Source organism: Peromyscus leucopus, chromosome 5, assembly GCF_004664715.2.
Source record: "Peromyscus leucopus breed LL Stock chromosome 5, UCI_PerLeu_2.1, whole genome shotgun sequence".
Lineage (NCBI taxonomy): Eukaryota > Metazoa > Chordata > Mammalia > Rodentia > Cricetidae > Peromyscus > Peromyscus leucopus.
The window spans coordinates 5,043,641-5,069,604 of record NC_051067.1 but is presented as its reverse complement, the minus strand read 5'-3'; the positions used below and the strand labels follow the sequence as shown (position 1 = coordinate 5,069,604).

General features: G+C 45.8%; 1 protein-coding gene across 4 annotated transcripts in view; it reads left to right on the top strand.

The window, feature by feature from the left end:
* Window positions 1-17,824: 17,824 nt before the first annotated feature.
* Window positions 17,825-25,964, top strand: part of Ntrk2 (neurotrophic receptor tyrosine kinase 2) — a 342,416-nt gene continuing 334,276 nt past the window's right edge. Inside the window, exon 1 of one of the 4 annotated variants that reach the window (XM_028863139.2) lies at window positions 17,825-18,486. In XM_028863139.2, the coding sequence (XP_028718972.1) occupies window positions 18,275-18,486 (212 nt within the window). In that variant the 5' untranslated portion in view covers window positions 17,825-18,274. The remainder of the gene's footprint in view (window positions 18,487-25,964) is intronic. The other 3 variants (XM_028863143.2, XM_037205677.1, XM_028863146.2) reach the window with 3 other exon arrangements.

Sequence of the window (25,964 nt, the reverse complement as noted above, 5' to 3'; positions counted from 1 at the left end):
AGACTCACAAGCGTGTGGATGGCATCTTATGCACAGTTAGGTATTAAATAGAAGAATGAAGGGGCTCTGGCATTATACCTCTCTACCAGGAAAACTGACTACATTGGATCAGTGTCTTTTTTTGTAAAGAAAATCATATCACAAAGAGTAAAGAAGGTTGAAGAAGAAAGACTAGAGTAACAGAGAGCTCTCTGGTGCTCTCTCCTCAAAGTAGGCTCAATCTATGGAGGTAGAGTACGATATGATTTACATCATGTGAAAACAGAGGTGGGAGCTGGCAGGCTGCTTTCTCCAGGGAAGTCACTGTGTGTCTTGCTATCTCTGTTCATGGTCAGTTCCATACCAGACCCTGTTGTAGGCAGAGAGGTAGCTTTGTGAGCTGGTTGTTCTATAGTGAGCAGGATGGTGTGGTAGTTTGTAGCTGGAGTTTTCTCCAGTCCTCCCAGCACCACGGACCCCTGTAGATGTAACCAACAGTCTTATTAAATAAGAAACACAGAACCAATGTAAAAGAGAAAGCCGAGAGGTCAGAGCTCAGAGCTAAAATCTCACCCTTCCTCCTGCGGTGTCCCAGCTTCCGGAAAGAGAGCTATATCCTGTCTGTCCGTCTTTTTATAGTATTTTGTTCTGCCTTCTCATTGGTTGTAAACCCAAACATGTGACTGCCTCGTCACTGTCTGTATGTATAGCCCCCCAGGTCTTAAAGGCATATGTCTCCAATGCTGGCTGTATCCCTGAACACACAGAGATCTATGGGATTAAAGGTGTGTGCCACCACCACCACCACCACCACCACCACCACCACCACCACCACCACACTCTTGCTATGGCTCTAATAGCTCTGACCCCCGGGTAACTTTATTTATTAACATACAATCAAAATCACATTTCAGTACAATTAGAATACCACCACAGACCCCTCAACCACTTATAAAATAATCACTCAGAAACTTATATTAATTAAACTGCTGGGCCATTAGCTCAGGCCTACCACTGACTAGCTCTTACACTTAACTCAGCCCATTTCTGTTAATCTATGTTGCCATGTGTTCCGTGGCTTTACCTGTTGCCTTTACATGTTGCTCCCTAGACAGCAGGCTGGTGTCTCTTCCAGCTTCCACCTCCCAGCCTCTCCTCTCTGTTTATCCTTCCTATCCTATACTTCCCACCTGGCTACTGGCCAATCAGCATTTTTTTTTTTTATTTCCCAGAGCTGAGGACCTAACCCAGGGCCTTGTGCTTGCTAGGCAATCACTCTACCACTGAGCTAAATCCCCAACCCCCCAATCATCGTTTTATTAATTCACAACATACAGGACATCCCACAGCAGTGGTTTCAATGAGAACAGCTTCCACAGGCTCATAAAATCAAATATTTGGTCCCCAGTTGGTGACTGTTTGGCAAGGACTAGGAGGTGTAGTATTCTTGGAGGAACTGTGTCACTGGGGGTAGGCCTTGAGGTTTCAAAATACTCCCACCATTTCCAGTATACTTTTTTACTGCATGGTGGTGTAGGTCACGATGTGAGCTTGTCACCATGCCTTAGCTTTGCCATTATGGGCTCTAACCCTCGGGAACCATAAACCCAATTAAACACTTTCTTTTACAAGTTGCCTTGGTCATGGTGTTTTATCACAGCAACAGAAATGAAGCTAACACAGAAATTGGTACCAGGTCATGAGCTATTGCTGTGACAGACCTGATCGTGTGTTTTGGGGATGATTGTGGTGATATCTGAACTTTGGGCTGGAAAAGCCATTGAGTGGTCAGAGTTCAGTGGGCCATTTGTTAGGACCTTAAAAGACAATGACTTGAGTTCCTGCCCTGACTTCCCTGGACAATGGATTCCTCCACAAGCTGCTTGTCATGGCACTTGATCACAGCCGCAGAAACTCAACTAAGCAGAGGGGTTACTTTCCGTCCTACTGAGGAGCCACTGAACCTGCATTGCAAGACTCTCTTCACTTCCACATGAGGAAGGTAAAGATTAAAGTTTCCCGCATCCTAAGACAGAATCTAATTAGTCACCTGAGAATCCTGTGAGACAAAGTGGATAGTTACCCCACCACTTGTAAAATTAAATCTGCAGACACAGAAAAATGAACTGATAAACTGAGACTGCATCATATTTTGGATTCATGCTCTTTTGTCTTTGAACACTATTTATCCAATTCTTTAAAGAACAAAGAATTCAAAGTACAACAGATATTGGAACCAATGGCAGAGGTTGCAAAAGGCTTGAGGTTTTGAGGCTCCTGTGGGGGGCATTAGGATGGCCCCTCACAATCAAAGTTCCAAGTGGTACTTTTTCTTTTTAGGTTTAAATAAAAATAACTGGTCTTTAGTGTTGTGTTTTGAGGATCTGATAGCTGTCTTTGAAGATTGTTGTTCTGGAATGCTAAAAATCTAGAATTAATATTTTTTCCTCAGAAGTTGAATTATTCTTTGGAAATAGATTAAAAACATCTATTGATCCTAGATGATGCTCTCAGAGGAAACAGGAGGTAGCAGGACTTATTTTGTCTCCAGGACATTCTCCTTAATCCATGAGAAGCCTCTCCCACACACAGATGTCTTCCAGGTGGTGGGGAAGTCTTACTGAGTTTTTGGAGAGCAATGGGGGAAGGTAAAAGGTGGAGTTGTTGATTTACAAAGGATTTTTCGGAATCTCTGGGGTTTCCTAGACAGAAAGTGGGTATTTTTATCCTAAGGCATGAGATCAGTCAGTTGACCATGAAGGTGCTTTAAGAAACAGAAATAGATTAGATTCAACAACAAGAACAACTGAATCTTGCAGAGATGGGCTCCATGCTACAGAATAATGTGTTTTCTGCCTGTCTTTGCTGATCCTCCTTTACAATTGCACATCTGTTTTGGACTTTGTAAGATTTTCTAGTGATCAGATTTAGCATAGAACAGGGTCTAAGGTCACTTAAAGCCCAGAGTGAGAGATCTCAAGACAGAAAAGGAAGAAGAGAGAGACCACATATGCAAATAGGAGTCACATATGCAAATAGGTAGAAGGGCTTCTAGGCCTGTCAGCTGCCAAGAATCATCAAGCATCTTGCAGACAGGCTGCTGCATTTCTAGAGTAGACCATCCACAGGGTGTCTCAAGTCAGAGTAGAAGGAAATGCCAAGAAAGCAGCTGCCATGTCTCCCTAGAGTCTAGCTGAAGGGCAATAGACTGGCACACACAGCTAGAGCTAATTTTGGGAGAGGACAGAGAAAAGGTGTAGGCAAGGCTACCACTTGAGCCCTGTCTGCTTCTTCCCACAGGCCATGTGATTGACAGACTCCTCTCAGTCATCCATGCTGTCTTCATGGTCATTTTTCCAAGATTCAGCTCAATGTCTACTGTCCCCATGAGACCTCATTTGATCTCTGCTGAAGATCTGTACATGTTTTCGGTATTGAGTCATGCGTGTTGAAACTATCTACTTTTCTACATGTATTTCCAAAAGATGTCAAGTTCTTAGAAGATAATTATTGTGTGATATTCATATTTATATATTCAGTATTTAGAAGTGTCTGCCAATTGACCTGAGGAGAAATGGAAATCTTGAAATGTGATGAAGATTTAAAATGCTTCTTAACATGCTTCTCTGGGAGTCTTCCCCTTTCTCCTCCCTCTCCTCCCCTTCCCATGCTCTCTTCTCTTTAATTTCTTCTCTATTTGTCTCTCTTCCTCTCTTAAATTTAAATGAAAACATTTTCTTAATAATCTCCAACTTTACTTAATAAATAGAAACAATACTCTGGCCATCAGGATGTGGGAGCTGATGTTGCTGATGGTAGCTTCTACCTTGGCATCCAGATGGTTGAAAGGAAGTCTTGGATTGCTTTTGAAACAGTCAAGAGTACATAATCTATTCCTTTATAAGAACTAACAAGGCACCTTGTCTGAATAGTTCCAGAAGTTGTCTTTTGAATGCAGAGAAATTACTTTCTGATATGACACAGTTAAATGTCTTCATAGAGAAATAGAGAAGATTCTTGAGCCATGGAAAACAAGGAAGGCATGCTTTTGTGTCTTTTCTGGTAGGTCCTGCAGTGTCAGAGCTGAAAAGGAACCTTGACATGTTTGGATCTGTAGCAGGAATCTTAAAAGTTCTTATTAATAAAAACAAAACCCAAGGCCAGTTACTGGGGTGAACGCTGGAAGATCAGAGAAGCAGAACAAGCCACAGCTTCCTCACCTTGCCGATTCCTCAGCTGATCCTGTTTTCTCAGACTGGAAGCCTCTGAGTCCTTATCCAAATGGATCTCAGTTGAACTGCTTCTTGAAATCCTGAAAGCTTAACCAGCTCTAGGTTCCTTGCCCTCACGCCTTAAATACCTTTCTGCTTTCTGCCATCACTTCTTGGGATTAAAGGCTCACTTTTGGGGATTAAAGGCATGAGTCACCATGCCTGGCTGTTTCCAATGTGGCCTTGAACTCACAGAGATCCAGAGGGTTTTCTGCCTCTGGAATGCTAGGATTAAAGGTGTGAGTGCCACCATTTTCTAGCCTCTGTATCTAGTGGCTGTTCTGTTCTCTGACCCCAGATAAGTTTATTAGGGTGCACAATATTTTGGGGGAACACAATACCACCACATTTCACCACTCATCATTTCAGCTTCTCATAGCTGGCAGAGAAATGCTGCAAAAGTTAGCAGCCTAAGATAATAGCCATTGTCTCTTACGCTCAATTTCAGGAGTTGGGGATTCAGGAAGAATGGCTGGTTCTTCCCCTTTAGGTGGCACCCGTATGAATCACTCATATTAGGGTGGTAGTGGGGGATGGTCTGGAGGACACAACAGTGTCTGTTCACATACATGGTGCTGAGGTAGCGTTGTCTAGAAGGTTGGCTTCAGTGTGGTGGCCTCAGGACAATTGACACATCCTACATGGTAGTTCAAGTTTCCAAGAGTAGATGAATGCTCTGGTGTGCAAGGCAGAGGTTCATTTGTTCTAATGATCTTCCCTCAGGAATCATGTAGTGATAGTTTTTTATTTACACTGACTGAAGAAGTCTCAAGATGGTCAGTGTCAAGAAGGAGGGACACAGAATACACAACAGAGTGAGGACTCAGAGAGTTTGCGGTCACCACCCTGGTCTAGCTCCATCTTCATTTTATAGCAGCTGAAGGCCGTTCCAACAGTGTGATTCAAATGTGAAAGCACACACTCTACTTGCTTTTCTTCCTTCCTTCCTTCCTTCCTTCCTTCCTTCCTTCCTTCCTTCCTTCCTTCCTTCCTTCCTTCCTCCCTCCCTCCCTTCCTTCCTTCCTTCCTTCCTTTTCTTCTTCTTCTTCTTCTTCTTCTTCTTCTTCTTCTTCTTCTTCTTCTTCTTCTTCTTCTTCTTCTTCTTCCTTCCTTCCTTTTTTTAAACTTTATTATTTTTATTTTATATGCATTGATGTTTTGCCTGCATGTATGTGTGAGGATGCCAGATACCCTGGAAGTGGAGTTACAGACAGTTGTGAGTCACCATGTGGTTGCTGGGAATTAAACTCAGGACCTCTGGAAGAGCAGTCAGTGCTCTTAACCTTGGAGCCATCTCTCCAGCCCCTCTGACTGCTTTTCTAACAGAGAAAAAAAAATGACTCTTAAAGTGTCCTGAATGAAACAAAGAAATACCTGTAGATTTTTGTTTTCTATTAGAACAATGACCCAAACTAGGGGCACTTAGTATTAAAAATTAAGGCAGTAGAGTCTGCTACCCACAATATTCTGCCTATATTCATTAAATTATTTTTTTGTGTGTGTCAGAGGATAAATTTACAGTTGTTTGAGAAATGTAGATGACCAACCTTTGTGTCTTTCCCTGAATTGTCCACTAAATGTTATTTTAATCTAAACATGATGCAGTCTGTAAGAACCTGGATTGTTTCTTGATGCTCTCTCTAGTTAGGACACTTGGGTAGATGCTGTTGATTAACTAACTGGTATCCATTTCATTTGTTTGTCTTAGAACCTGACCAATAACCTAGAATACTTGGACACACCCAGTTAATAATGATATTCACTGTCAGCTACTTAGAAGTAACTTGACACATTGAAGTGACCCATGTAATTCCATGTCACTTACTGGCAATAGCCCTTTATTTCTTCTCTTTATCTTCCTGAAGACTAGGCAATACCTTAGCAAGTGACAGACAAGTTGGATAAAATGCCCAGAAATATAGATAATGCCACACACAGTGTTCCATGCACCATAAGTTCACTCTGACCGAGACAGGAGAGAGACATTTCCTACTTGTTTGAGTTACTCTGCTCTTCTTATGGAAGCAGCTTTTTTTTTTAACCCACTATGGAAAAGGAAGAACTTGATGGTTAAGCATATAGCACTAGTGGAAATCATTGCTCTGAAAGAGGCAATATGGAGGCCAGGGCAAAGTTTACTCAATCAAAACTAAGTCCAGCACAAATACAGTCTAGTATTTGGGGGAAAAATATAGACATCTCTGAGGAAACAAGATTCAGTCTCCTCAGTAATTTTTTTTTCTGTTGGGATGTTCCTAGTCCCAAGGAAATGCCACTGAGGTAGAGTTCTCTGGCACATGGAAAGGGAGGGCAGGGGCATTTGATGGACCATGGAATGCACAAAGCTGGTCTAGCTGTGGCACTGGGGGCTACATTGTCCAAATAGTAGCTTCTGAGAAAACTGTCATGCATGCTAAGCTTTAGAAAAAGATTAACTTTTTTTGAGGAAAAATAGATAAGATCTTATGATTGAATGAGTCTAAAAGAGGACATTAATTTGAGAAAGAAGTGACATTCTACATTGTAGAATTCTGACCACATAGCTGTGATGAGCCCTATGGAGAAGAAGCACTATATAAATACCCCATGGGTTTTGGTGCAGAACAATCTAGAGAGTGGAATATACAGCCAAGTTTTGAATACAGTAGAACAGCACAAATGTTCAAGAACTGTGCAAAAGGATTGAAGTCCAGAATTCTTTAAAGTTATAAAAATAAAAAATAAGAAAAATGAGCCACAAAACAGTAGAAAAAGACTGTATCAGGCTCAGCCCAGGGCTCAGGGCAGATGGTGAGAAATTAACAGGTTGAAAAGAGTAAGTAGATGTGTTTATTTTCATTTTGTATCCTCTCTGGCCAGACAAAGGGTCTTTCCACTGGAAATTACAGTATGACTAATGTGAAGTTGGCCTCTCAAGTTAAAGGCTGCTGAGATGATAAAGGTCGTTATTGGGCTTGCTCTAGCACCAAAGAAGCAGGGCTGGCACTACTTGGAGGAAGGGAAGGAAAGGAAAGGAGGGGAGGAGAGGGGAGGGGAGGGGAGGGGAGGGGAGGAGGGGGGGAGGGGAGGGGAGGGGAGGGGAGAGGGGAGGGGAGGGAGGGGAGGAGGGGGGGAGGGAGGGGAGGAGAGGAGAGGGGAGGGGGGGAGGGGAGGGGAGGGAGGAGAAGGGAGGGGAGGGGAGGAGAGGGGAGGGGAGGGGAGGAGAGGGGAGGGGAGGGGAGGAGAGGGGAGGAGAGGAGAGGGGAGGGGAGGAGAGGAGAGGGGAGGGAAGGGGAGGGGAGGGGAGGGGAGGGGAGGAGAGGAGAGGGGAGGGGAGGGGAGGAGAGGGGAGGGGAGGGGAGGAGAGGGGAGGGGAGGGGAGGAGAGGGGAGGGGAGGGGAGGAGAGGGGAGGGAAGGGGAGGGGAGGGGAGGGGAGGGGAGGAGAGGAGAGGGGAGGGGAGGGGAGGAGAGGAGAGGGAGGGGAGGGAAGGGGAGGAGAGGGGAGGGGAGGGAGGGGAGGAGAGGGGAGGAGAGGGGAGGGGAGGGGAGGAGAGGGGAGGAGAGGGGAGGGGAGGGGAGGGGAGGGGAGGGGAGAGGGGAGGGGGTCTTTAGAAAGGAGAGCAGTTGGCATCTGAGGTGTGTAGCTAGAGTTTTCCTGCCTTGCCCACAGTCAGGACAAATCTCTGTCACCCGCCAGTCCCACAGCCGCTCAGACCCAACCAAGTAAACACAGAGACTTATATTGCATACAAACTGTATGACCGTGGCAGGCTTCTTGTTAACTGTTCTTATATCTTAAAGTAACGCATTTCTACAAATCTATACCTTGCCACGTGGCTGGTGGCTTATCGGCGTCTTCACATGCTGCTGGTCATGGCGGCGGCTGCAGCGTCTCCTTCTGCCTTCCTGTCCTTTTATTTCTCCTCTCTGTTAGTCCCGCCTATCCTTCCTGCCTAGCCACAGCCGATCAGGTTTTATTTATTGATCAATCAGAACAACTTGACATACAGACCATCCCACAGCACAGCCAAGTGCAGACCATCTCAAACACCTGCACTCAGGCCCATGGTCCTAATCATCCTCTATGCGGACCTGCTGGGTAACGCCACAAAGAACCCAAGAAGGGCTCCCACAGGACATACAGATCATCCCACAGCACTTCCCCTTTTCTTTTTTTTTTTTTTTTTAAAAAGGAAGGTTTTAACTTTTACACATCTTTAAAGCCAGCTTGGTATATTTGGGAATTTGGGCGTAGCTTCTCTTACTACTTCCTGCTGGAGGGGGGCGCTGTATCTTATGGGAACACAAAGAATATTTAAGGATCATGGAGTAGTCCGTGAGGCTGTATCGTCTGAGCCAGTTGCCTTGAAACAATTCTGGATGTTGAATCATCTGGGCCATGGTGTCATCAGAGACCTTTCAGGTGGTCTTGGCTGGTCAAACCTGATGTATCTTAATCTGGAACAAATCCATAGCCTCTGGCTTTCTGTAGAGACAAAAGCAGAGCCTCTTTTCCAAAGCAACACATCCTTAGACATAAATTTCAAAATTGAAATACTTTTAAAATATACATATTGATTTAACTGAGCAGTCTTTACAATCACATGTCTTTCTGCAGTTAAAAATCCCAAAGACAATATAATCCAGACTTTCTGTGTGATATCCATCTTTACATGACTTATTTTTTATATTACTTTTACTTTCTCTTTAAAGACTTTATTTATTTTTTTTAAACTTTCTATTTCTTTATATAACTGTCTATGTTCCTTTTCCTCTCTCTTCCAAGCCTATGTACATTTTTACACACATTGTAAAGCATTTAAAGTCTTGTTCCATCTGAATCTGTCTTATTGTGAATCTATTGCTTTAAACTGCAGCATTTGTAAGACTGAAACAGCGCTATGGCTGCTGGCTCCGCCCACCTCAGCTTCCCAACATGGCGGTGGTACGTTTACCGCCAGCTCTGGGAGCTATCATGAGTCTATGCTTTTATCCAAGCAGCGTGTAGCCCAGAAACCTTTTTTGTTTTGTAACTAGCAAAGGCTAAATCCACCACGCAGCTTAATGTGCCACTTGCAGAGGCCTCATTCCCGCCATACTGCAGGTCAAGCACACATGCCAGGAACCTGCCAGTAACTCAAACGGGCAGCTGCTGCTCATTTGAGAGAGACAATTAGGAAGCTGTTTTTAGCTCCGTTTTAGAATCTTTTCTCAGGTTTTAGGTGGAAACTCTTGCCCCATGTTGGGCGCCAAATATAGATGTAACCAACCGTCTTATTAAATAAGAAACACAGAAACAATGCAAAAGAGAAAGCCGAGAGGTCAGAGCTCAGAGCTAAAATCTCACCCTTCCGCCTGCGGTGTCCCAGCTTCCCGAATGAGGGTTCTATTTCCTGTCTGTTCGTCTATTTAAAGTATTTTGTTCTGCCTTCTCATTGGTTGTAAACCCAAACACGTGACTGCCTCGTCACTGTCTGAATGTACAGCCCCCTAGGTCTTAAAGGCATGTCTCCAAATGCTGGCTGTATCCCTGAACACACAGAGATCTATGGGATTAAAGGCGTGTGCCACCACCGCCACACTCTTGCTATGGCTCTAATAGCTCTGACCCCCGGGCAACTTTATTTATTAACATACAATCAAAATCACATTTCAGTACCATTAGATTACCACCACAGAGGTGAACCTAAGCTACTGTCCATTGGGTTTGCTGAAGCTCCTGCCTACTTACCAGTCCCCCCTTTTTTTCCTGTTTTAGAGCTGGGTTCCGTCTTGGGAGGAAAGAAAGTGAATTCCATTTGCTGCAGTGGGTTATGGCTGGGTTTTCCAAGTCTAGATGCTAAAGAAGGAATTTCTTTTCAAGCTAATCCAGTGTACCAAATGCTTAAAGGACACTGAAACAAAATATTTAAGGAAATTGATATTTAAATATACTTTCATTCTTTGAAGATTTTCTACAGGTGTACAATGTATCTTGAGCAATTCACTCCTACTCTGCTCTCTAAGATCCCCATCATATTTTCCTCCCCAACCATCTCTCCATTTTAAAATTATCTGTCTGTTTCTGTCTATCTGTTTGTCTATCTATCATCTATCTATCTATCTATCTATCTATCTATCTATCTATCTATCTATCTATCTACCTACCTATCTAACTCATTGAGTTCTATTAGTGCTGTCTATATGCTGGTGGGCATGGGGTCATCTACTGGACCACAGGGGAGTCTACCAGCATCTACCTCCCCAAAGAAAAGTGTCTTTCTTACCCCACAACAGCTCTCAGCTGCCACTGTCTCTTCAGCTAGGGTGAGGCCTCAGGAGCCTCCTCGCCCTCCATGCTAGAATTTTCAGCTGGCTTGATTGTGTGCATCTCTCATACAGGTGACTATGTCTGCTGTGAGTTTGTGTGTGCAAAGGCCATGCCGCATTCAGAGGACAGCATTCCATGGCCCCTCTCCATCCTCTGGCTTTTGCATTCTTTCTGCCCTCTCTTCTGCCATGTTCTTTGAACTTTGGGGCTGGCATGTGCATGATGTAGATGTCCCCTCTACTTCTGAACACCCATGGTTTCTTAGTCTCAGCACTTGGAATAGTTATGAATCTCTGCACTAATCACTGTCTGTTGCAGTAAGAAGCCCCTCTGATCAAGCTTGGGAGTCGCACAGATCTATGGGCATTAACATAAATATTTAGAAGGGAGTTTGACAACCTGACCACTTAGTAAAACAACATCAGTACGTTTCCCCCAGGGCCTACGGCTTCCTTAGTCTTTTTTTTTTTTTTTTTTTACTATATTTACAAAATCAGGCATGGATTCCCTCCCACATTAGAGAAGCAGTTACATGAATCACAGGGACCAAAGGAAGAAATGTAATCATAGACTTGAAAAATAAATAAATAAATGAGATTAATCAAGCTAAAATTTTTCTGCAGAACAACCAATGTGAAGAAAAGATAAGCTGTAGAATAGGAGAAACTGTGAAAATCTTTATTCAAGAAAAGGATAATATTTGGTGTATATAAGGAACTGAAAAAACCTCAACAGAAAAAAAAAACAATAGATCAATTTTAAAATGGGAAAATATTCGAATAAATATTACTCAAGAGAGACTGCAAGGATGAAAATGTAGTTCAGTTGGTAGAACACTCAACTAGTGTGTACAAAGCCCTGGATTCGGTCCCAGGCATCACAAACAAACCAAACAGCAGCAGAAGAGAAGAAATGCAGGGTGGGGGGGGGCAGGCATATAAATAGAATATAAAGAAGATGTTCAACATCACTAATGCTTGAGAACACACAAATAAAAACACAATGAGATACCATCTACAATGGTTTGGATGTGAATGGCCCCCATGCACTTATATATTTGATTTTTTTTTTTTTTTGAGACAGGGTTTCTCTGTGTAGCTTTGGTGCCTGTCCTGGAACTCGCTCTGTAGACCAGGCTGGCCTCGAACTCACAGAGATCCGCCTGGCTCTGCCTTCCAAGTGCTGGGATTAAAGGCATGTGCCACTATCACCTGGCCACTTATATATTTTGAATTCTTGGTACACAGTTGGTGGATCTATTTGGGAAGGATTAGGAGGTGTGGCCTTGTTAAGGGAGGTGTATCACTGTGGGCAGGCCCTGAGGTTTCCAAAGCCTACATCATTCCCAGTTAGCGCTCTCTGCCTCATGCTTGTGGATTGAGATGTGAGCTCTCAGCCACCGCTCCAGTGCCATGCCTGCCTGTTGTCATGCTCTCTGTCATGATGGTTATGGACTCTCACTCTCTGGAACTATGAGCCCCAACTCAAACATGTTCTTTTATAAGTTCCTTTGGTCATGGTGTTTTGTCACAGCAATTGGAAAGTAAGTAAGACACTATCTTACCTCAGTTAGAATGTCTTTAATTAAAAAGAAAAAACAAAACAAAACAAAAAACCCAAACAACAATGAGAAAGACTAGCAAAGCAGCCAAGCGGGAGAAAGGAGAGTTCTTAGTGTGTTGGTGAGGATGGAAGTCAGCACATCCACTGTGATTTTAATGTCACAACCATGCGACTTAATAGAATGGGAAAGTGTTCCTTCCTCTTCATTTCTAGAAGAATGTGGGTAGTTTTTGGTGTCATTTACCATGTTTTGTAGCACTCGTTAGTGAAATTATCTGGGCCTAGAATTTTCTTTGTCCGAAGGTGTGTGCATATGTGTGTGTGTGTGTGCGCGCGCGCGCGCGCACGCGCGCGCATACACAATGAGGTGGTGGTGATGCATACATGTGGGTGAGTAGCTGTGCGCATACATAAAGCCAGAGCAGGGTGCTGAGTGTATTCTTCTGTCACTCTCTGAATTATTGACTTGAAACAGGATCTTAATTGAGCAGGAAACTTGTCTTCTTCTCCTTTTTTTTTTTTTTGGTTTTTGGAGACAGGGTTTCTTCGTGTAATTTTGGTGCTTGTCCTGGAGCTTGCTTTGTAGAACAGGCTGGCTTTGAACTCATAGAAATCCACCTGGCTCTGCCTCCCAAGTGCTGGGATTAAAGGCATATGCCACCACTGCCTGGCTGGAGGCTTGTCTTCTTGTCTAGGTTGGTAGATGAACTCTTGGTACCTGCCTATCTCCACTCTCAGCTCCGGCATTACAGCCATGCACAGCCATTCACGTGGGTGCTGGGATTTGAACTCAGGTGCTCATGCCTGCAGAGCAAGCATCTCACCAGCCCCTTGTAGGAAGATTTTAAAAGATAAATTCATATCTGTGTAAGGTCTAGGGCTACTCAGGTCATCTATTTCCTGTATAGAGAGCATTGTTGGCTTGATCTCTTATTTATGTCATCAAATTGTTTTGCATGAAGTTGTTCACAGTAAACGCACAGATTTTGTTCATGTGTATAAATCATCTGGGGATTGTTGTTCATTTGTTCTTACTATTGGTGTTGTTTCTTTCTCTTTTAAACAAAGATTGATCTTATATATAAATAAATAATTCATATTATATATAATATAAACAGTTTGCCTGATTGAGTGTGTACATATGCACCTTGCACATGCAGTGCCTCAGGAGTCCAGAAGAGGGCATCAGAACCCCTGGCACTGGAGTTGCAGAGAGTTGTCAGTTACCATGCGGAAGCTGGGAACAAACCAGGTCCTCTGTGGCTCCAGTTCTCCTCTCCAGATATTTATCATTATCCATCTTCAAGAACAGGTTCTTCATTTTGCTGATTATCTCCACTTCCTTTCCATTTGCTTTGTTATTTTCCATTCTGGTTTGCATTATTCCATCTCTTCGTCATACTGGTTCCTAAGCTCACAGTCAAGGCCACTGATTAGAGACATTTGCTCTTTCCAGGACTGGAGTCTAGTGTCTAGCATCCTTCCCATTGGCTGGTTTAGTGGCTCCCTTCAAAGTCTCAACTTTTGATTCTTTTCATTGATACAGTTCCATTCTGTCTGTGCAGGGCTTTTCCCCTCTGGCTATAGGCAGCTTCACCTCTGAAAATGCTAATTAGGATTGAGAATTCTTGGTTTTCCACACATGCCACTCCGTCCTGAGTGCTCTGCTCTCCTTAATTTTCCCCGACTCTGAGTTTCGTCTCCTAAATTAAGGAGTTAGACTTTGTCATAGCCTTCCTTTGGTTGTCTGACGCCAGTTTTCTTTAAAAAATTGTTTCATATGTGTGTGTGTGTACCTTTAAAGTTTCACTTTCACACACATACATGCATACAGTCGCACACACACACACACACACACACACAGTTAGTTAGTTGTTTGATTGGGATAGTGATCCTCAGTCAGAAACAGAAGTTGGTAGCAGACTTTTTACAACGCAGTATTTGATGTTACAATCAACTTACAAGATTATCATAAGCACTACAAAACAAAATGTCAGAAAATAAAAAGTATTTTTATTTTATGTTATTTTTCATGTATCAAGGGCAAGTTGTGTATGTGTGTGCGCGCATGTGTGTGTGTGTGTGTGTGTGTGTGTGTGTGAGAGAGAGAGAGAGAGAGAGAGAGAGAGAGAGAGAGAGAGAGAGTAAAACTTTAAAGGTAGACCATTTGTATGTGTGTGCACTGGGTTGTGATGCACCTGGCATTCCTACCCCGGTTCACGATCAGAATGTCTGGAGAGATATTGTGGGACTACACCATGGTTCAGTGCAGGTGGTGGTGGTGGTGGGGCAGGGAGCACAGGGAGGATAATCTCTACTTCACATGGTCCACCTAAAAATGTTTATCATGTCCTCAAAAGCCAAGGTCTGGGAGGTCCTTGGAATGAACTCTGTGTAACAGCTTTTAGGTCTCAAAATTGATATAGATCTTCAAGTCTATAAGTTAATAAAGAGTTATCAATTATCCACGTGTCCTGATTGTCCATGGTATGGTTAAGTTACCAGTGTGAATGAAGGAGATGCCCTCCCTGACCCAGTGAAGGACACATCTGGTTACTAGAGGAGGCAGAGAGTAAGGTTCTTAGAAGAAATATGGGAACTCAGAGAACAGGCCTGGAGGATGAGAGGAACAATGTCCAGGAAGGCATACACAGATAGGTGGCCATGTTAAAGCTTAGGCGATGCATGCTTCGAATTCAGTTTATTTTATTTACCATTAAGCACACATTTTAGCCACTGTGATCTGGAGCTAGGTCAATGAATAGAATAACAATTCCTGCCTCTAAACAGTTTCTATAAATAACCAGTTTAAAGGACAAAGTACTATGGACAGAGACGGGGCACAAGGGATACCAGGCAGGAAGCCGGCTGCACGTTCTAATTTGTGGGATAGCCTTACACTCCCAATGGAACAGCAGCACATGCCCATTCTATGAGTTCTGTGAATATCCCAACATTCATTAGACCCTTACTGTCTACAAACCCCACTAAAACTGCCAATCTTGGATGTTGCATGAACACTGCAGTCATTACCACAGAAAAAGAAGGAGGGAGAGTGCTCAGGAGACAGGAAGGTACACTCCTCCCTCTGCCCAGTGTTCCTAGGGGTTTCTCCACCTAAGACACTGGCAATAGGGAGGCAAGATGGCTCGGTGAGAAATGACACTTGGTGCTAAGCCTCATCTGAGTTTGATCCCAGGACAGAACTGGCTTCCGCAAATTGTCCTGATTGGGCCATGGTTGGCTAGCCCACACATGCACAGTAAGTAAATATTTTAAACACACACGTGTGTGTGTTTGTGTGTGTGTGTGTGTGTGTGTGTGTGTGTGTAACCAGAAAATTCTTCCTCAAAGAACGCTGACAGCACAAGGCTGAGTTTCACTGTGTCTCCTGGACAAAGACACTTTTGCCTTTGGCTTCTGTGCCTTGCCACGGCAGCAAAGGCCGACCTGAGGAGTGACCCGAAGCTTGGCGGTGCAGTCTCCATGTGTATCAGGGCTCAGTGAAGGGATGAGGTTACTTGCTGTGCTTTTGCTCCAGGCTTCAGCCAGGCGTTTGAGCGTTGTGGCATCTAGAAGAAAACCCTGCTAGATGGTTTTAATTTCCTCATGATGTTAAGGCTGTGTGGAGACCCAAACATTTACCCTGCCTTCTCTGGTTTCTCCATCCTTCTCATTCCTGGCCTTTGCTGGCAAATAGGTGACCATTCTTATGTCTTGAACTGGACTCCGGCACATAGTCCTGTGTTGTGTGGAGGACTTCCGAGGCAGGAGGCTGGGTCGGGTAACAGGCACACTATCTGGACAGCAACGTGCACACAGCACGGCAGCGGTTGCGCATCTGGTGCTGGAGCGCTCCTGCCGCGCAGTTCCTGGTGAGATGGTGGCATTGGAACCGTGGCATTGGGCTGATGCACCGGAGTGTGCTGGGCTTCTTCTCCCCGCGTGGGGGCACCAGAGCCCTCGGAAGTGTCAGGCACTGCGGCGCATCTACCGGATTCCCTTTTAAATGACTGCGGATATGCGGGCGGTCAGAGTCGCAAATGGTGAGAAGAGGCTCAGACCAGGCCTGAGAACGGTCCATAGCGGTCGTTTAATTGCACCCGCACAGCAGTTACGGTTTGTCACTCGACCCTCTGGAATCGCCTCACGTGTCCCCAGTGAGACTCCAGGGCGCTGCCAGAGCCTGGCCTCTCGGTAGCTGGAAGCACATCCTGCTGGGGGCAGCTCGGGCGCAGGGTACACGTTCGCGCACATGCGCGCGCGCTCATGAACACGCGCAAGGTACGGCAGGGCAGGGGACCAGGGCTTGGGTGCCCCGCGTGGGGGGTGGGTGTCGTGGGTAGTGAAGCTGTGATCTTCAAATGGTGGCATCCTGCCAGGTTAAAGAATAAGAGAAGATGACGCCGAGCCACCCGCTCCACAGGCCAGGGTCGGTGCAGAGCTTTTAGGGAACCCACTGCGCAGCAGGCGCGCTCCCTTCCCCACGTTGGGCTCTTCCTATGGCGCAAATGGCTGGAGAAAGGCCCATCGGAGCTACACTTGTGTCTGCAGGCTGCGCTCTCTAGGCAGAAACCCCTTCAGGGAGAGCTTTGGAGCCACCCACCCCCAAATAGGTAGTCCGGAACCGGGCAACGGTCCTTGGTTGCCAAATCACCTCATTATATATTTATTTTCGGGGGGTGGGGTGTAGCTTGCCTCCCCTATATTTTGGGAATAGCTTGCTTTCCTTTTTGAGCAGGGTGGGAAAGGAGAAAGCAGCGGGGAGGGAGAGGGAAAGGGAGGATTCCTACAATAAGAATCAGCGCATTTTTTCAGAGCCTAACCAAGCCCGGCTTCCATTTCAAAAAGGGGGAGCTAGCCTCTACTGCGGTATAGAAGAGATGTAAGAATTAGGGATCCAAGAAGCGTCCAGCGGTGCAACGCTGCATTTCAGAGGTACCTGGGTCTAAAGGGACACACACGCACACGCACACACATGCACACCCGCACAGCTACCCCGCCAAGGTGTGTGCGCGCGCGCGCGAGTGTGAACTCCCACATGCTGCTGTCTGCGCCTAGCCGCTGGCACCAAGCCTCCTCCTCCCTGCTCGCCCCCAGATTCCCTCCCCTCCGCCTTGCTTTTGTCTGGAGGGTGCTATGCGTGTGTGTGTGTGTGTGTGTGTGTGTGTGTGTGTGTGTGTGTGTGCGCGCGCGTGCGTGTGTGTTTTTGGATTTCATACTAATTTTCTGGAGTTTCTGCCCCTGCTCTGCGTCAGCCCTCACGTCACTTCGCCAGCAGTAGCAGAGGCGGCGGCGGCGGCAGCGGGTTAGAGCCCAGTTGCTGCTGCTGCTGCTGTTGCTGCTGCGCTCTGCTTCCAGCGCTTGGGGTGGGAGGCCCGGTGAGCCTCACGGACAGTTCTCGGTGGCCTCGGCCGGCACGGTCCCCCTGCCGCAGTTGCTCCCCAGGTGGGACGTGCCGCGCCACCTGCCCGCCCCCCACCCCCACCCTGCGCCCAGCGGCCGGGGAGGATTCTGCAGCATCATTGGGGCCCCGTCGCCGCTGCAGCCTCCGAGTCCTCTTTAGAGGGTCCTTGGCTTGGCTGGCCATGGGATCTGCTCTCAAAGACCCTTTCCTGACCTCTCCTGACTCGGCCTCAGGCTTGGAGGGAGGGCGGGCACACTGGGGGGGCCCTGTGGGGCAAGTTGATTCTGGGGCGGGAGCTGGGCACTCGGTCATCCATTCTACAGGCTTGGGTCTGGTGGGGGTGAGGAGAGAGTGGAGGGACTGTGTCCCAGTTGGTGGTGTGTAGGCACTATGCTTAGTCTCATCCATGTCTGTTTGTCCTCAGCCCTGAGGTGCGCACCGATATTCGCGCCGGTTTAGCGGTTCTACGACCCAAAGAGTCCAGGGAGATTCACCGAGTGGTGCCTGGCGTGTAGGACCATGCAACCGCCCTGTGGCTCTGAGCCGCGGCCCGCGATGTCCCAGCCACTGTGAACCGTTTGGCCCGCGCCAACCTGCTCAGCCCAGACAGGCTCAGCCTCTGGTACGCTCCACTCTACCACTCTACGGGAGGCCACTGGCACAGAACAGCAAGAGGGAGCAGGGAAGGCCTCCCCCCTCCGGCGGGGGACGCCGGGCTCAGCGTAGGGACACGCACTCCGACTGACTGGCACTGGCGGCGAGGGATGTCGCCCTGGCCGAGGTGGCATGGACCCGCCATGGCGCGGCTCTGGGGCTTCTGTTGGCTGGTTATGGGCTTCTGGAGGCCCTCTCTCGCCTGCCCCATGTCCTGCAAATGCAGTGCCTCTAGGATTTGGTGTACAGAGCCTTCTCCTGGCATCGTGGCATTTCCAAGGTTGGAACCTAACAGTGTCGATCCGGAGAACATCACCGAAATGTGAGTTCCTTGTACTTTTTCTTCTTCCTGTCCTCCACTTCAAGGCTTAGGCAGGTATATGCCCTGGATGGGGATGCCTTCCCAAGCACTGTGAGAAGTGAGACCAGAAGGGTGGCACCTGCCACTTACCTGTCTGTTTTACTGGCTTAAGGCTGCCAGCTGGTGAAGAGTGACACTAAGATTTCATATGTAGAGAAATATAATCATAAGTGCACCTATGTTCTGTTCCTGGGAGGGAACTCCACGTGTATTTTCATTTCAAAGTTCTGAAGGGTGTGTTTCAGGCTGTCCATATATGATAATTATAGTGGAACATTTTTTTGGGGGGTAAAATACTCTGTGTGTGTGTGTGTGTGTGTGTGTGTGTGTGTGTGTGTGTGTGGTGAGAAGTTCCAGTAATATTTACCAGAAAGGAGGTTAAAATCACTGACTTTCAGAAATTGGTTGAAGGAAGTACGGGTCTCTCCCTTAACGTCTTTTCCTGAGGTTTGGAGGTGACCAGTCTCCCTTTTCATCGCCTCTATCGGATTCTGCTTGGGAGATTGCTTCCAGAGATGCTCTGAGAATGCTCTGTAAGAGGAGAAATTCCGAGTGTCGAAAAGCACTCGCTCAAACAGAAAATGTGATCATGGGAACCTAAAAGCCTGGGCTGATTTAATTTGAACTTGACTTCTCAGAGATACGATTTTGAGACCATTTGGATTATAAATCTTAATTGCCCGTTGACTAATTCTCTAGGACTGGACTGGATGGCAAAGCCTCGTGCACCCTAACGGATAGCAGCCTCAGTCTTGGACCTTCCTGTCCCTAGAAAGGTTCCAGCTTGTTCCAGCTTGATGGAGAAGCAGAGAAATGTATTTTTCTTTCTGTTGGATGTCTTGTGACAAATTCATTACCAAGCAGGACTCAACAGTCCTTTCTCCATATTCCTAGGTCACCTGTGTTGGAGGTCCTGTTGTTTCCTTTCCCAGAGATTTTGCCGTTTTATGTCTCATGAACACAAGGTTTTATTCATCTGTGTAGAGGATTATAAAGCTAAGTTTCCTGGGTGATCGTCACAGTGTTTGAGATTGAGAGAGGCAGCCTTGAAAGTGGGGCTTGGGCTGTGGCCTTCCGGTTGGCGAGTGCGCATGCACCCCCTCCCCCCAAGGTACAAGTGTTTTCTGCCAGTGCATCTGCCAGTGCCAAAGGCATTGATAACCTGTTTTGGTTTTTTAATGTAAGTAAGAGTCCTTCCTAATCTTGCTGTTCTGCTGGGGGCGGCTGTGCTGTAGGACTCGGGGAGAAGGAAATGAGAGCAGAGCAGAGTGGAGTGCGCAGGCCTGCCATAGCTGAGCCGATCTTCGTGAGCAGCTGAGTCCAGGGTGCCGATTCCCAGTGTTTTACAAGCAGCTCAGCAGCCCAGCGGGAGTGCCGGGTGGGTATGGCCCTGGCAAGGCCTGTCCAGGGCTGGGCTTGTCTGAAGAGTCTATGGCCTTTCTCAGAACCCTTGCCTTTTCGAAGGCCGGTGTCAGCCAGATGGCAGGGCCTTGTGGAACTCAGAGCCTTCCTGGGGGTTGGAGACTAAGAAAGTGCATTTACACGCTGGATACTGCAGCGTTATTTTTTGTTTGTTTGTTTGTTTGTTTTTAATTCAGTGAGAGACACTGAATGAAGAAAGAAATGAGACATAGTGCTCGATTCTCACGTCAGCTGTTATACTCTAACATTTTAAGACCAGCTTAAAAAGAAAGGAAAGTATCTCTAAATCGACAGAGCACCGGGGCTGACTTTCCTGAGCTTTCTGCCTGGTGCACACACAAAACCAACAGTTTGGACGGAGCATTCTGTGTTTGCTTTCTTCTGGATGATGTGACTTCTTTTCTATGTGAAGGCAGCTTCCTATTTAAACAAGTATTCACTGAAGTCCCAGTCATTCATTCTATTGTGACACCCTAGTTCCTAGTCTGGTTTTATACTTCTTCCTCTGATTTGAAAATCCATTGATATTGAGGGAGCTGAGAAGTGTGTGTGGCTGAGTATTTGGGATGCAGGAGTTGGTTGGTGATATCCATCAGGTCTGGAAGAAGGTACTTTTGTATACTTAGCCCCTCCATGGTGCTTGATCCTATCTATCGGCCACTGAGCGTCTTTATCTGTAAAATGTATTGCAATGCTTCTTTGGAAAGCACCAATTATTTTGAACTCAAAATAATATCAATAGTTGAGTTAGTTTCACTCTCAGCCTAATATGACCCATCTGTGCTCCTTTTCCTACATGATAACATTTGTTTGAACAACTTGGCCAGAGGATACAAGCTAAAGTTGGAACTAAATTCCATGTTTTAAAAACTTTGTTATTTGGTCCAGTGCTATCCCTAATTGTAGTCTGGGCTAGCAAATTAGTTTATCAGTATACCCCTGAAGTTATATGTTTCCGGCCTTTGGAGTGATGCCTGTAATCCTCCTTCAGAATATGCTAAAGCAACAGCCTACTGTATATATTGAAAGATATAGTGTCTTTTAGTATCTGTATTTTCAACTATGATGTGTGTCCCTTAGGGTGCATAGGGGGAAGTGTTAGAATATTTTGAAAATAAATGCATAGATTAGGTAACAGGTAGGACACCGTGTTTGCATAGAGTTGAAGTCAACTTGACACTATGACATCAGAGTCATTGTTTGAATGTATTTTATTAGAAATCTTGGTGCAACCGCATGTCTTACATTCTTTATTGGCTAAGCTGATCTGTCTAGATGGGAATTTCTCTGTGAGGATCACAAATACATGCTCAACATCCCATTGCTAAGTGGCAGCTACTGATGTGTGTAAATGGTTAATGCCATAGTAGTGCTAAATTAACTTTTAAAACAGTGCTAATGTCACATGTAAGTGCAAAGTCATTGGGATTATGGCCACTTAGGTTCCCATTGTGTCAGATGCCAAGGTGCACTGCAAAGGGTAATGTTAAATCTCACCCAAGTGTCAGGTAAAAGGCATAGTTAAGTTTGCCATCTTAATTTATAGCTAAAACAGATTTACCATGGTAAGCCTTTTTCAATGTCCAGGCCTGCAGCATTCTGTAGCCTACATTATGGAAGCTGAGCATTCTAAAATTGCATATGTTTATGAAGGCCAATAGGGATCTTTTTCTGAAAGTTCCACTTCTTGGGTAGTATTCTCTGAATTGAGGGCAATGATTGGAACCAAGTCTAATATTTACTTATCTTAGCACAACATAAATAGAATCCACAGCTTCTATTGCCAGAGCGTTTATGTGCATTTTACCATTGCCTGGTTAAGCACGGTAATGCCGTGCCATTAATACATTGATTTTGGCCCTGGCACTTTAATAGGCTTTGCTGTTGCAATTAATTGTGTTTAAAACATCCTGGCATTCACAAAGATGCAGCCAAACGCGTCAGTGTGGCACTCACTCCACAGCTCCTCCGTCGGTGGCTCGAGGACTTTGGGCTGCAGTTGTTCTGCACTTAAGAGTCAGGACTTTCACCTGGGGTGTGCTTGCACACCTGGGGTGTGCTTGCACAAGTCCCTCTGGGCTTCTTAACAGCTGCAGAGTTCTTCATTTTCTACTACAGCTTGCAAGCTGGAGGCACAGTCTTGCTGTCCACATAGTGGAGGTGTGTACAGACCTCACTCAGGATCACCGTCCGGAGTTCTTTCACTCTCATACCTCCAGTCTCATTCTGCTGTGCTGGGAAAACAATGAGAAAGCCCCGCGACCCTTCTGACCCTGCTCTCTCCCACCTCCCATCACTGAATGTACAGGAAAATGTGTTTGATTTTCTTCTTCTCTGAAAGCGATACTTCCTTATGGGAATTCAGAGTGCTCAGAGTCAAGAGAAGAGCTGGGTTATATATTGTTACAAGCAGGCGGTGGGAGGTTGGAGCAATGTGCTCAGAGCTCCCTGTGCTGCATGTAGGTCTGTTTAAGGCTGTTCGCTGCGTCCATCTCATGAACCATTTGTTGTATCTCTTCCACTATTCTCTGGTAAAGTTGTTGGCGAAGGCGAAGAGTTGGCTCAGCAGCTGATGGTCAAGGCCTCTTTCCCCTTAGGGACAGTCTGTATGGTCTCTGACTACATCTAGGTTATTGAAGGATAAAACCTAGAGTTTTTGTTTAGCTGGGGAAGAAAAATTGAATTTCTCCTTGTCTCATTAATTTTTTTTTTGCATTAAGTAGCAAGTCATTTTCCCTGATTTGAACTTACTGCTTATTAAGGAGAGAAACATTATCAAGCCATTACTGGGGACCATACACTGCCCTCATCTTTAGGCTATGTTGGCTCTTCTTCATCTCTAGAATGTTCTTTGTAGGTTCAAAAGTCATGGAGTAGAATATGGCGTTGTATCTGCCAGCTCATTGAGCAATGTTAGTATCTAGTGCCTCTTGATTACTAACTATGTCAGTAAGGGGATATAGGAGAGAGATTATTTATGGATGGCAAAATTTTTGTTTGGTGTGTATGTGCATGTGTGTATGTGGGGGAGAGAGAGAGAGAGAGAGAGAGAGAGAGAGAGAGAGAGAGAGAGAGAGAGAGAGCACAAAAGAGCCTAGAATTATAGATTACTAATAGTTGCCCGGTCATTTTTTTATGATCTACTTTGTCAAGCTATTTTAAAATACAAATCTCACCTTTCTGCCCAAATGGCAGAGCTCTGTGCTCTGCCCACTGAAGCAACCCGATAATTTTAGACCCACATTTGATTGCTGGTCGGATTGCTGGTCGATCTCCATTAAAAAGGCAAAGATCCTACACCATCAGGATCCCCCCCCCCCCCGCGCGCCCCCACCACCACCACTTACCTCACTCTCTGGAGTGTCCAAGAGATTGGGAAATCATAAATATTGATCTGGAGACGAGTGCATGAATATTCCCGAAGTTATCACATCTCTCCAAAGACAGATAGCGTGCAGATAGTAAGTCCTTTCTTGAGGTGTTTCAAAACCAGTCCCTCATGGAGACAGGGAGCTGTGACTTTTGAGACCCCACACCAGGCACTACTAACTGGTTCCTTAGTCTCGAGGGCTCTGGCCTCCATGTAAGTGGAGAGCTGTGGTTTTAAGGCTCAGACAAGTTTCTCCTGGCTTTGCAGCCTCAGCTAGGGGCGGGGGCTACAGTCCTGGCACCAGCAGTGGAAGAAGAGAAGATACCTGGTGCTCAGAGTCAGCAGTTCATTTCTGAAAGCCTTTGTGTCAAAGTGTGATACAGGTGTGTTTTGCTCTGAACTTCCCCAAACTATGTCTTTTAAAATGTGAGCCGCTAACTAGGCTGTTGGCATGGCAATGCTGGCCTAACGAGATGAGGTGTCAGGGCCCGGCTTCAGAAAGGCTGCTTCCGATCGAGATCATAGAAGCGGTCCTGGAGCCTCCATTCTCCTCACTGCCCGAGTGAGAAGTTCTGGGTCCTCCAACCAAGTGCGTGTTGCGGCCTCTCTGTTGGGGACCTCTCCTCTGCTCTTTGTATTCACACAGTAGTCTAACTCCAGACAAGCATTGTTAGAACATTTTCAGCAAGGGGAAGACAAGCTTGGGATGGCTAGCTCTGTGCAAACACATTTTATGTGCAACAATGTAATTATGGAGGCCCGGGCCATACAGATTCCAAAGCAATGACTCTACCTTCACACAGGAAGACATACCTTTTTGTGTTGACCTTACACTGAAAAAAAAATGTACGTGCATATGCAGTCCTCTTCAGTACACAGCTCTTACACAAAGTTGGGCTACAAAGAAAAGTCCTCATGACTTGGCACAGATGAGGAATGCCAAATGGACCAGTGTGGTTGGCTGATACTTGAGAGTGAGCACAGAACACAGGACAGAAAGAAGTCTTTGTCACAGTTGGGACCCACAGCCTTTATATACTCTGCTAGCTCCCATAGAGACCCGTGGCCAGAGAGTACTTACTTATCCTTTCCTGGCTTCCCTTTCACCCCTCCTTCTCAATGCCTTAAGACACCAGACCCAGCTCAGCAGCTGAGTGAGTGAGCAGACCTCAGGGTCCACTTAGCTGCTGTCCTGTGTGTTGTCACAGCTCAGGATGTTCCAGTGAGGAAACGCCTCTAAGACAGAGCTCAGGTTTCCTTGGGAGTGTTGCCCAAGATGGGTCTGATGGGCTCTTTGGGATGGGCAGACACTTCTGTAGGTTTAAAACTTTGCACTGAAGTGGGTGGCGACTTGACAGCCCCTGAGGGACTGGAAGGCTCACCTGTCTGCCCAGGGCTCCAATGGAGGAGGGCATAGGGGTGGAACTCCAGCAACCCACTGAGGGCCCAGTCATCTCCTCAGTTGTAGTTGCCTGGATTTGCTTTTCAGAACTCAGGCAAAAAAGCTCTGGAGATCTGAATAAATGTTCAGACTAAGCACCATGGTGCGGGGAGGGGGTGCACTGATATTTCATCCCATTCTTTCCTCTCCTACCCCACCCCCACTTTCATCCAGCTCCTTTACAGTCTGTTATACTGTTAAGAGAGACATGATTTGAACGACTTTAGTACTTTCTAATCTTCTTCTAGGTAACAAAACTATTAATTCACTCTATTAGAGTTCCTTTTCTATTTCAAATACAGATCAGTTAACTTTTAGAAGCCCAGCCTTTGCTGCATACCCATATACCCCAGAATGATAGAACCCTGTGACTATGAATATATAAATCTCTGCTAAAACTGTGCTCTGTGTGATTCTTCAGGCTGAATTATGGTGATTTATAAAACTCCTGGCAGTGGAAACTTAGCTGCTTTAAGTTACTCTTTTAATTTCATTTCAATCACTACACTGCTTGCTTGCCCATGACCTGATGGGACATCTCAGAGTGAAGTTTGTAAATGTTAGTGCATCTCCTGAGTCTCTGATGGGCTTTCAACACAAATGGAAATCGTTCTGAATCAAAGGATGCTGGGATTTCAGTTTTCACATGACTTGTGAAATACGGTGCAATGTTAAAGGGTAAAATCAGGAAAAATAATTTTTCAAAAGAACTAGAGAGCAAAATGGCTCAGCAGTTAAGGTGACTTGTCACCAAGGCTGAGGACCCATGGGTAGACTGTCTCCTGCCAGGTGTTCTCTGAACACACTTCACACACACGTACAACACATACACACATACACCTACATGTACACGTGTGTACACACATACAAACAAGTAAATAAATGAACAAATATTTTCAAAGATCAGAAAGCCTAAGCCTTGTCACAGGGGTTGTTTCTACTTTACAGACCCCAGAGTCCTCTGTGAGGTAAGAGAGGTATCATAGCCAAATGGGACTCTTGCGCACTGTACACAGGTTGTGTTTCTTTGCTGAAGTTGCCTTACTCATTTGTTATGTGTGAGCAAGAGAGTTTGGCATGGTGACCTTTAGATTCCCTGGCAGGGTATGATTAAAAAATAAAAATAAAACACAACCAAGCACCTCTCTCCAAAACAAACAAACGGCTGAGGAAGTAACTCCATGGTAGAAGGCACACCCAGCATGC